Source organism: Nycticebus coucang, chromosome X, assembly GCF_027406575.1.
Source record: "Nycticebus coucang isolate mNycCou1 chromosome X, mNycCou1.pri, whole genome shotgun sequence".
In the NCBI taxonomy this organism is placed as follows: Eukaryota; Metazoa; Chordata; class Mammalia; order Primates; family Lorisidae; genus Nycticebus; species Nycticebus coucang.
The window spans coordinates 76,060,455-76,072,525 of NC_069804.1; the positions used below are offsets into that span (position 1 = coordinate 76,060,455).

At 42.8% G+C, this 12,071-nt stretch overlaps 1 protein-coding gene across 8 annotated transcripts in view; it reads left to right on the top strand.

The window, feature by feature from the left end:
• STARD8 (StAR related lipid transfer domain containing 8) overlaps positions 1–12,071 on the top strand; it is a 47,284-nt gene that overhangs the window by 23,471 nt on the left and 11,742 nt on the right. For 5 of the 8 annotated variants that reach the window (XM_053580004.1, XM_053580008.1, XM_053580010.1 and 2 more), the window contains exon 2: positions 3,649–3,720. In XM_053580004.1, coding sequence (XP_053435979.1) covers positions 3,649–3,720 — 72 coding nt within the window. Of the gene's footprint in view, positions 1–948; positions 2,966–3,648; positions 3,721–12,071 lie in introns of those variants that run through there. The other 3 variants (XM_053580005.1, XM_053580012.1, XM_053580009.1) reach the window with 2 other exon arrangements.

Genomic DNA, 12,071 nt, shown 5'->3' on the forward strand with positions numbered 1-12,071 from the left:
CTTCATGAAGAAGACTGCCATGGCAATTGCAACAACAACAAAAATAAACAAATGGGACTTCATTAAACTGAAAAGCTTCTGTACAGCTAAGGAGACAATAACCAAAGCAAAGAGACAACCTACACAATGGGAAAGGATATTTGCATATTTTCAATCAAACAAAAGCTTGATAACTAGGATCTATAGAGAACTCAAATTAATCCACATGAAAAAAGCCAACAATCTCATATATCAATGGGCAAGAGACATGAATAGAACCTTCTCTAAAGATGACAGACGAATGGCTAACAAACATATGAAAAAATGTTCATGATCTCTATATATTAGAGAAATGCAAATCAAAACAACCCTGAGATATCATCTAACCCCAGGGAGAATGGCCCACATCTCAAAATCTCAAAACTGCAGATGCTGGCGTGGATGTGGAGAGAAGGGAACACTTACACTGCTGGTGGGACTGCAAACTAGTACAACCTTTCTGGAAGGAAGTATGGAGAAACCTCAAAGCACTCAAGCTATACCTCCCATTTGATCCTGCAATCCCATTACTGGGCATCTACCCAGAAGGAAAAAAATTCTTTTGTCATAAGGACACTTGTACTAGACTGTTTATTGCAGCTCAATGTACAATCGCCAAAATGTGGAAACAGCCTAAATGCCCACCAACCCAGGAATGGATTAACAAGCTGTGGTATATATATACCATGGAATACTATTCAGCTATTTAAAAAAATGGAGACTTTACATCCTTCGTATTAACCTGGATGGAAGTGGAAGACATTTTTTAGTAAAGCATCACAAGAATGAAGAAGCATGAATCCTATGTACTCAATTTTGATATGAGGACAATTAATAACAAGGTTATGGGGTGGGGAGGAAAAGCAGAAAGAGGGATGGAGGGAGGGGGTGGGGCCTTGGTGTGTGTCACACTTTATGGGGGCAAGACATGATTGCAAGAGGGTCTTTGCCTAACAGTTGCAATCAGTGTAACCTGGCTTATTGTACCCTCAATGAATCCCCAACAATAAAAAAAAAAAGCTTCCCAGCTCATTCTAGGAATGGCAATCACTGAGCAACGTGATTTACACCACCACTTCTCAAACTTTAATGTGCATGCAAATGCCCAAGGATCTTGTTAAATGTAGATTCTGATTCAGTGGTTCTGGGGTGGACCCAGGATTCTGCATTTCTAACAAGCTCCCAGGTGATGTTGATGCTGCTGGCGTGGGACTATGCTCAAGTAGTAATGGGCTCGAGGGCTAGTATGAATGAAAAAACTTGGCACCCATGTTGAGTGAACTGGTCCCTTCCTGCCAAACCCTAGCTAGGGCTGCTGCCTAGCCTCAGGGGAGTAGGCAGTTCCTCACTCTCTTAAGGTCTTTGTGGCTTTGGCAGATGGTGCGGATGCATAACCTTCAGGGCTTCATTGCTACCTTCTTCAGGCTGAGGAAAGAGAACAGGACTAAGGGAGGGAAGTACCTCTCTCCTTCCCTTTCTACTAGCCATTAGTGACTGGGGGCTGCAGGGGGGATTTCATGGGTTTGTTCCTGGCATGCAGGCCTATCCCTTCCAGGATTGGCTATACCTATGACCCTGTCTCTTCCTCTGCACAGCTTTTTGGAAATTCTGACCTGGCACCTCCTTTTTGTCCTAAAGAGAGGAAAAGCAGAACTGGCACTGAGATGGGGAAGGGTCCTCTCCTGGAGCTGTAGAAGGAACAGGGAACAGGGAAATATCTGTGGCAGCCAGCTCAGTTGTCCTAACAGCAAAACCATGTCCTTCAAATGCTCCTTGGGCTGGTGTGCAGTCCTTCTTCTGGCTGGTCTTACTGTGGCACCCAGGCCACCACTGGCGTAGAGAGCTGGATCCTTTCTCAGGCCTGCATTGCCCCCTGCCAGACAAGCAGAAGTACTGCTAGCAGGGCTTGGTCTGACACTTTATAGCCCCCCTGCAGAGGTCCTTGCAATTCCTAGATCTCCGTCTCAGGGTGGGGAAACTGCAGTAACATAGACACATGTTCGCACACAGACACTGGTACATGCACTTGCAGAGGTGCCCGTGGGTATGTACAGGTGCACAGGCATCGTGGACATAAGCAAACTTGGGTGTACTGTATGCAAAGACTTGCTGGGGTGGGCACTGACCTGGTATATGCACTCAAGGAGATGCACAGATGTTCATTCCTGTTCTACCCCTGTTTGCTCCAAAAGCCTTCAGGGGCAGACTGCATAGCCTTTTCTTTCCCTCAAATCCTCATCAGGGTGTGGCCCTTGTGGACCCTATTATTTTCTTTCTGACTGATTTCTATGTCCTTCCCGGCCCCTCCCTTGCCTACTTACCCAGCATCTCTAGAATACTGTTTTGTCCTTTTATCTTATCAGTCCCAGCTTCCATAATCTCATTCTGGATTTCCTTGTGGGTGAGCACTGGGAAGAGATAGCTCTTCCTGTCTTGGAAAAACGCCACTGGTCTCCTTGGAGTCTTCTGGTCAGTGGGATCAGGCGAGACTCTGAGCACAGGTGCGAAAAAAATGGACATGTTAGAGGTAAAACTCAAAAACCAGTGCAGCTCTGCTGATGCCAAAAGCCTTCCTCCACCAACCATGTGATGCAAGTTCCATGGTCCCAGCCCCACTGGTCCTTGCCACCACCTGGGTGAGAAGCAAATAACTGCCTATGTGGTTCCAGGGCTTTGCTGTTGACACTCAGTCCACTCTGAGCAGAAGGGCCTCTGCTGGGGCTGTAGCACAGCTTCATGTGATCAGCTCTGTGCCAGAACTCCCAGAGCAAAGGGGAGAGGCTGACCCAGTCATGGTCCTCTAAGACACCCATATGCCAGCACTACGTCAGCACCATATTCAACACTGGGCTACGTCACAAATAGACTGAGCCACTAAGGAGAGCTGAGCCAGTGCTGGGTGGCCCCCTGAGGCCTGGAAGGAGCACTGGGGAACTTCTGTCAGAAGGTAGGGACCCTGAACTAGGGTCGAGCTAAGCTGGTACTCCTTACCCCAGCACTGCTGCTGTGTCCACTGTGAAACTATAGGCTGAGCCCCTTTGCTTATCTGTAAAATGATGATAGGGAAACTGTCACAGGTTATTGTATGCACAAATGAAATTTAGCTATCAAAGTGCTGGAGAATATTAGGTATGATGATGAGAAAGAAAATGGTAATTATTGTTATTTCTTGTCTACTGCCTGGACTAGGATAGTCTACTTGGGGCCTTGGAAGATGATGGCTCCCTGAGGAAGGCCAGGGGTGGAAGACACAGCTTTGGCTCCTTATCCCAGTAGGCTCCTTGACCCCAGATAAACATAGGAGTTGCTGACAGAGCTGGGGGGGGGTCCTCTGTGTTTGGGCAGGGGACAGGAAAGGGGAAGGAGTTTGGCACTGACAAGGACTGAAGCTCAAGAAAGACTTGGCCAAGACATCCAGAGAGTGAGGCTAAGGGAGCAGCAGGCCTCCCATCTGGTTATGACCAGGTGCCAATGTGCCAGCCCCTCTGTGCTTCTCTAGATATTTCTGGATCACCAGAACTAGACGTGCCTGCCTGCTGGAGGTGAGGCATTGTACACCCAGGGCCTTGGTGCCAGCACCCTCCTAACCCCGTTTCTCTTCCTGTTTTATTTCCCTCTGTTCTCTTTCAGAAGCTGAGGCCAAAAAAGCATGTGAGTGGCTCCAAGCGACAGGATTCCCTCAGTATGCTCAGCTTTTTGAAGGTAAGACCACTTGATTGCTTGCTGTACCCCATGTAAGACTTTCCTTATCCCTCAGTTTTTCATCTATAAAATGGGGGCAAATCTGAGCCTCTCTCCAATCACACACAAGAAGCTATGTCTCTTGGCCTTGCTCAAAAAATTTTTATTGACTTCGCTCCTATAGAGTCACCTTTGTCTCCTATAGCAGCATCTCACTTCTGGATTGCTCTGGTAAGCCTCCACAAGCTCTGGTGTTGCCCATGTTTTATAGTATCCTGTCCTGATCGGGGTCACCATGTTGTACCACTCCTGAGGACACCATTTACATGAATATAATGTCAAGGGTGTACCCTGGCAGCCCAGCCTTAACCTCACATTCTCCACAGCAATGGCCTCATTTCTATTTCTCTCCTTTTTTCTAAAGTTCTTTACACTCTGTTTCTATTTCTCCTCTTCTTCTCATGCCCCCGCTACACCCTGACCCCCAGTGCACCCTGACTTCACCCCTACCTCACCTCATCTAGCTCACCATATAACCTCCATGTACATGGTCCCATTCAACGACCACTTCCTAGTCCTCATCTTATTGTATCTCTCAGCAGCATTCAGTGCAGCTGGCCACTCCTTTGGCTTCTAGAATAACTCCCTTTCTGGCTACCTCTTTTCCTGCTGCTGTAAAGTCTCTTTAGCTGGCTCTGTGTCTTCTATGTGGTATCTAAATGTTAGCATGTCCCAGGACTAAGTAAATCCTGCTCTCTTTTCTCTCTCAACATTTCTTTCCCCTGAGTTCTTTGTCCAAGTATCATCTATATTCTGATGACTTCCAAATGTCTCTGTCCAGACCTCATTTCAAAGCTCCAGATTCACTATCTCTACTCAGAAGTCTGACAGATGTATCATATTTAAAAGTTCTAAATTCCAACTTCTGAAGGCATCACTATGCCCCCACTTGCTCAAGCCACATATCCACAAATCATCCATAATTCCTCCTGTCCCTTATTCCCCCATCTCTAACCCTTCAAGTCCTTTTTTCCCTCTGGAATGTATCTTAGAGCCATCCACCTCTACCACCTCTGCCATAGCCCAGGATGACCCATTATCACTGCTTGCCTAGACTAGGGAGTGACCCAGCCTCCTTCCTGCCTTCCCCGCTTCTGCTTTTGCTGTCCTGTGCTCCCATATCCATGCTGCAGTTAGAGGGCTCCTGTTGGCCATAGGTCTGACTATGTTCCTCCTCGGCTCCAAACCCTCTGCTGGCTTCCCAACACACTCAGAGTGAAATAAGCTCAAACGCTCCACTCTGGCCAGCAAGACTGCATTATTCTTTTATTTATTTTATTTTATTTTATTTTATTTTATTTTATTTTATTTTATTTTATTATTATTATTTTTTTTATTGTTGGGGATTCATTGAGGGTACAATAAGCCAGGTTACACTGATTGCAATTGTTAGGTAAAGTCCCTCTTGCAATCATGTCTTCCCCCATAAAGTGTGACACACTCCAAGGCCCCACCTCCCTCCCTCCTTCCCTCTTTCTGTTTCCCCCCCATAATCATAATTGTCATTAATTGTCCTCATATCAAAATTGAGTACATAGGATTCATGCTTCTCCATTCTTGTGATGCTTTACTAAGAATAATGTCTTCCACGTCCATCCAGGTTAATACGAAGGATGTAAAGTCTCCATTTTTTTTAATGGCTGAATAGTATTCCATGGTATACATATACCACAGCTTGTTAATCCATTCCTGGGTTGGTGGGCATTGAGGCTGTTTCCACATTTTGGCGATTGTAAATTGAGCTGCAATAAACAGTCTAGTACAAGTGTCCTTATGATAAAAGGATTTTTTTTCCTTCTGGGTAGATGCCCAGTAATGGGATTGCAGGATCAAATGGGAGGTATAGCTTGAGTGCTTTGAGGTTTCTCCATACTTCCTTCCAGAAAGGTTGTACTAGTTTGCAGTCCCACCAGCAGTGTAAGTGTTCCCTTCTCTCCACATCCACGCCAGCATCTGCAGTTTTGAGATTTTGCGATGTGGGCTATTCTCATTGGGGTTAGATGATATCTCAGGGTTGTTTTGATTTGCATTTCTCTAATACATAGAGATGATGAACATTTTTTCATGTGTTTGTTAGCCATTCGTCTGTCGTCTTTAGAGAAAGTTCTATTCATGTCTCTTGCCCATTGATATATGGGATTGTTGGCTTTTTTCATGGGGATTAATTTGAGTTCTCTATAGATCCTAGTTATCAAGCTTTTGTCTGATTGAAAATATGCAAATATCCTTTCCCATTGTGTAGGTTGTCTCTTTGCTTTGGTTATTGTCTCCTTAGCTGTACAGAAGCTTTTCAGTTTAATGAAGTCCCATTTGTTTATTTTTGTTGTTGCAATTGCCATGGCAGTCTTCTTCATGAAGTCTTTCCCCAGACCAATATCTTCCAGTGTTTTTCCTATGCTTTCTTTGAGCATTTTTATTGTTTCATGCCTTAAATGTAAGTCCTTTATCCATCTTGAATCAATTTTTGTGAGTGGGGAAAGGTGTGGGTCCAGTTTCAGTCTTTTACATGTAGACATCCAGTTCTCCCAACACCATTTATTGAACAGGGAGTCTTTCCCCCAAGGTATGTTCTTGTTTGGTTTATCAAAGATTAGGTGGTTGTAAGATGTTAGTTTCATTTCTTGGTTTTCAATTTGATTCCAAGTGTCTATGTCTCTTTCTTTGTGCCAGTACCATGCTGTCTTGAGCACTATGGCTTTGTAGTACAGACTAAAATCTGGTATGCTGATGCCCCCAGCTTTATTTTTGTTACAGAGAACAGCCTTAGCTATACGGGGTTTTTTCCGGTTCCATACAAAACGCAGAATCATTTTTTCCAAATCTTGAAAGTACAATGTTGGTATTTTGATAGGAATGGCGTTGAATAGGTAGATTGCTTTGGGAAGTATAGACATTTTAACAATGTTGATTCTTCCCATCCATGAGCATGGTATGTTCTTCCATTTGTTAATATCCTCTGCTATTTCCTTTCTGAGGATTTCATAGTTTTCTTTATAGACGTCCTTCACCTCCTTCGTTAGGTATACTCCTAGGTATTTCATTTTCTTTGAAACTATGGTGAAGGGAGTTGTGTCCTTAATTAGCTTCTCATCTTGACTGTTATTGGTGTACACAAAGGCTACTGACTTGTGGACATTGATTTTATATCCTGAAACATTACTGTATTTTTTGATGACTTCTAGGAGTCTTTTGGTTGAGTCTTTGGGGTTCTCTAAGTATAAGATCATGTCGTCAGCAAAGAGGGAGAGTTTGACCTCCTCTGCTCCCATTTGGATTCCCTTTATTTCCTTGTCTTGCCTAATTGTATTGGCTAGAACTTCCAGCACTACGTTGAATAGTAAAGGTGACAGAGGACAACCTTGTCTGGTTCCAGTTCTAAGAGGAAAAGCTTTCAGTTTTACTCCATTCAGTAAAATATTGGCTGTGGGTTTGTCATAGATAGCTTCAATCAGTTTTAGAAATGTGCCACCTATGCCTATACTCTTCAGTGTTCTAATTAGAAAAGGATGCTGGATTTTATCAAATGCTTTTTCTGCATCTATTGAGAGGATCATGTGATCTTTATTTTTGCCTCTGTTAATATGGTGGCTAACGTTTATAGACTTGCGTATGTTAAACCAGCCTTGCATCCCTGGGATGAAGCCTACTTGATCATGATGAATGACTTTTTTGATGATAAGCTGTAATCTATTGGCTAGGATTTTGTTGAGAATTTTTGCGTCTATGTTCATGAGTGAGATTGGTCTGAAATTCTCCTTTTTGTTTGGGTCTTTTCCTGGTTTTGGTATCAGGGTGATGTTTGCTTCATAGAATGTGTTGGGGAAGATTCCTTCTTCATCAATTTTTTGGAATAATTTCTGCAGTACAGGAATAAGCTCTTCCTTGAAGGTTTGATAGAATTCTGGAGTGAAGCCATCTGGACCAGGGCATTTTTTGGTTGGAAGATTATTTATTGTTTGTTTGATCTCAGTGCTTGAAATTGGTCTGTTCAGGAGCTCTATTTCTTCCTGGCTGAGTCTAGGGAGAGGGTGTGATTCCAAATATTGATCCATTTCTTTCACATTGTCAAATTTCTGGGTATAGAGTTTCTGGTAGTATTCAGAGATGCTCTCTTGTATCTCTGTGGGATCAGTTGTTATTTCCTCTTTATCATTTCTGATTGAGGTTACTAGAGATTTTACTTTTATATTCCTCGTTAGTCTGGCAAATGGTTTATCTATTTTATTTATTTTTTTCAAAAAACCAACTCCTTGTTTCATTAATTTTCTGAATGATTCTTTTGTTTTCAATTTCATTGATCTCTGATTTGATTTTGGATATTTCTTTTCTTCTACTGAGTTTAGGTTTAGATTGTTCTTCTTTTTCCAATTCCATAAGATCTCTTGTGAGATTATTGATGTGCTCTCTTTCTGTTTTTCGAATGTAGGCATCTAAAGCGATGAATTTTCCTCTCAAAACTGCTTTTGCAGTATCCCACAGGTTTTGGTAGCTTGTGTCTTCATTGTTGTTATGCTCAAGGAAGTTAATGATTTCCTGTTTTATTTCTTCCTGCACCCATCTGTTATTCAACAGAAGATTGTTTAATTTCCATGCCTTTGGGTGGGGTCGAGCATTTTTGTTAGAGTTGAGTTCCACCTTTAGTGCCTTATGGTCTGAGAAGATACAAGGTAAAATTTCAATTCTTTTGATTCTGTTGATATTTGTTTTGTGTCCCAGGATATGATCAATTTTGGATTATGTTCCATGGGGTGATGAGCAGAATGTATATTCTTTATCTTTGGGATGGAGTGTTCTATATGCGTCTATCCAGCACAGTTGTTCTAGGGTCTCATTTAAATCTCTTATATCCTTGTTTAATTTCTGTTTAGAGGATCTGTCCTGCTCAGTAAGAGGAGTGTTAAGGTCCCCTGTTATTATGGTATTATCAGATATCATATTGCTCAGACTGAGTAAGGTCTGTGTCAAGAATCTGAGAGCATTTAAATTGGGTGCATAAATATTTAGAATTGAAATGTCTTCTTGTTGTATTTTTCCCTTGACCAATATAAAGTGACCATCTTTGTCTTTTTTGACTTTAGTTGCTTTAAATCCACATGAATCTGAAAATAAGATTGCAACTCGTCTTTTCTTCTGAATTCCATTTGCCTGAAAAATTGTCTTCCAACCCTTGACTCGGAGCTTTAATTTGTCTTTTGAAGCCAGGTGTGTTTCTTGCAGACAGCAAATGGATGGCTTGTGTTTTTTAATCCAGTCAACCAATCTATGTCTCTTCAGTGGGGAATTCAAGCCATTAACATTTATTGAGATAATTGATAAGTGTGGTAGTATTCTATTCGTCTTATTTTGTGAGCGTCCATTGCTTAGTTTTATCTTTTGCATCAGTGTGGAGGTTAGGTTCTGTCCTTTAATTTCTGAGTTCTTACTTTGCTGCTGATCCATTGTGGGAGTCAGTGTGCAGAACAGGTTGAAGTATTTCCTGTAGAGCTGGTCTTGTTGTGACGAATTTCCTCAATGTTTGTATATCCGTAAATGATTTGATTTCTCCATAAATTTTGAAGCTTAGCTTAGCAGGGTACAGAATTCTGGGCTGGAAATTGTTCTGTTTAAGTAGATTAAAGGTAGATGACCATTGTCTTCTTGCTTGGAAAGTTTCATTAGAGAAGTCTGTGGTCACTGTGATGGATTTGCCCCTGTAGGTCAACTGGCGCTTACTCCTGGCAGCTTGCAGAATCTTTTCTTTTGTCTTGACTTTGGACAGGTTCATCACAATGTGTCTTGGAGAAGCTCGGTTAGAGTTGAGGCAACCTGGGGTCCGATAGCCCTCTGAAAGCAGTGTGTCAGAATCTTTGGTGATATTTGGGAAATTTTGTTTTATAATATTCTCTAATATGGCTTCCATTCCTCTGGGGCATTCTTCTTCCCCTTCTGGAATTCCTGTAACTCGTATGTTGGAACGCTTCATAAAGTCCCGTAATTCTGACAGTGAACGTTGTGCTTTCTCTCTCTTCTTTTCTGCCTCTTTTACTATCTGAGTTATCTCAAGAACTTTGTCTTCTATCTCTGAAATTCTTTCTTCTGCATGGTCTAATCTGTTGCTGATACTTTCCATTGCATCTTTAAGTTCCCTAATTGACTGTTTTAGTTCCTTCAGCTCTGCTATATCCTTTTTATATTCTTCATATCCTTCATCTCTTATTTGATTCTGTTTTTGAATTTCCTTTTGGTTATTTTCCACTTTATTAACAGTTTCCTTCATTGTTTCCATCATTTCTTTCATTGTTTTCAACATGTGTATTCTAAATTCCCTTTCTGTCATTCCTAACATTTCTTTATAGGTGGAATCCTCTGCAGTAGCTACCTCATGGTCCCTTGGCGGGGTTGTTCTGGACTGGTTCTTCATGTTGCCTGGAGTTTTCTGCTGATTCTTCCTCATGAGTGATTTCTTTTATCTGTTTCCTTGCCCTAATTTTCCTTTCTCTTCCTCTTGCTCTTTAAGTTCTTGTGCCTGTGGACTAAGGGTAACAGGACCAGAGGATGAGAAGGTTGAAGAGCAAAAAGGGATGAAAGAAAGGAGGACCGAGTGATAAGAAAAAAAAGAAAAATAGAGAAAGGAGAGGGGGTGGGTAAAAGGAATATTGACAAAAAGAAGAGAGGCACAGAAAGAGGGAGACAGAGCAATATAGGTGTACAGTAGGGTACTTTGATACAACCTGAAAAAAAAAAAAAAAAAAACACCTTCTGGAGGTGCCCAGTTGGGTGGTTCTCTTGATGTCAGCAGCTCTTTGCTAACCTGATCAGACACAGTACCCCACCTCCACCAAGTAGAGAGGAAAGACAAAACTGCTATAAATCAAACCAAAACAAGCAAACAGAAAACTTTACGGGATAAAATTGGGTGGAAAACCAAATAATAGCGGTAGAAACACTAACAAAAATGAAGTTTTAATTGTTGAAATAGGCAGCAATGGGAAATTATAATTAAACTAGAAAAATGTAGAAAGAAAAAGGATCTGTATGGAAAAAGTTGAACTTAAAAAACAAAACAACAGGGCGGCACCTGTTGCTCAAGGAGTAGGGTGCTGGTCCCATATGCCGGAGGTGGCGGGTTCAAACCTAGCCCCGGCCAAAAAACACACACACACACAAAAAAAACAATCAACAATATCAAAATAAACAAAAAAAAAAACAACCAAATCAAAAAAAAAAAGAAAACACTTCCAAAAACAAAGCAGTGTGTATATGTTATTGAATATTGTCTGGGCAACACGTGGTCTTCTAGGGTATGAGATGTTAATCACAGTTCTGATACGACTGGAGGCTGCTAGTTTCTCAAACCCCAGCAGGTAGACACCCTAAATCTCTCTTCAGCCCACTTAAAGGGCACTTTGAACTTGTTCACTTGCTGAGCAGAAGCTTTCCCAGGGAAGTGTTTGTCACTGGAATCACTGCTGAAGTGGCTATCCACTTACCCTGTGTGCCAAAACTGGTCTCCCTCTGCCCCCGAGGGTTAGGGCTGCAAGGCGGCTCAGACCCCGCCCTTAGGCTACTTGGTCACTGGGTTACCAGCTCCCACCGATTCTAGCTCTGCGACCCTGAGGGCGGAGCTTGCCGGGGCAGATCGCTCACAATGGCTGCCTGTGACCCAGAGCCAAACACTATTAGCTCCGTCTGGCTCAGCGGCTCAGACTGGGGCCCTAGACAAAGGCCAGAGTTCTCCCCACTCCCGCTCAGGCTCTCCCCAAGGCAGTTCAGCTGAGTGCCAAGTCCAAAGACACCAAAACAGTTCACAGGTAAGGCCTTTCTGGTTTGCAGTCTCGCTGCTACTGAACTTACAGTTGCGGGCGGGTTTAGATGGATTGAACACACGTGACCACTTGCTGGTTTTCCACTGTTTTAGTCCTCCTCTTGGGGTCCAGAAGTCTCTCGCTGACTCCCTGTATTCTCTCAGGGGTGATGATAGGCAGATCCCACCAGCCAGAGATGCCTGGAGTCCTATCTCCCCAGACTCATGGTGCCCAGATGCAAGGAAGCTGTTACTTGGCTGCCATCTTGCTCCGCCTCTCAAGACTGCATTATTCAACTGCCATTTATTACTCTCCCCTTTCCTCCCAAGGCTCCTCTCTACTGTGTGCTCATGCCAAGCTCTTTACCTCCTCAGATCCTTGATAATGATGTTACTTCTGCTTAGAACTCTCTTTCTTGTTCTTTTACACACCTGGCTGCTTCTGGTCTCAGCTCAGAAAGGCCTCTGGTGACCACCTCTTTATAAATAACCCCATACTTACCAGCCTTTTTCTACCCCGTCACCATGG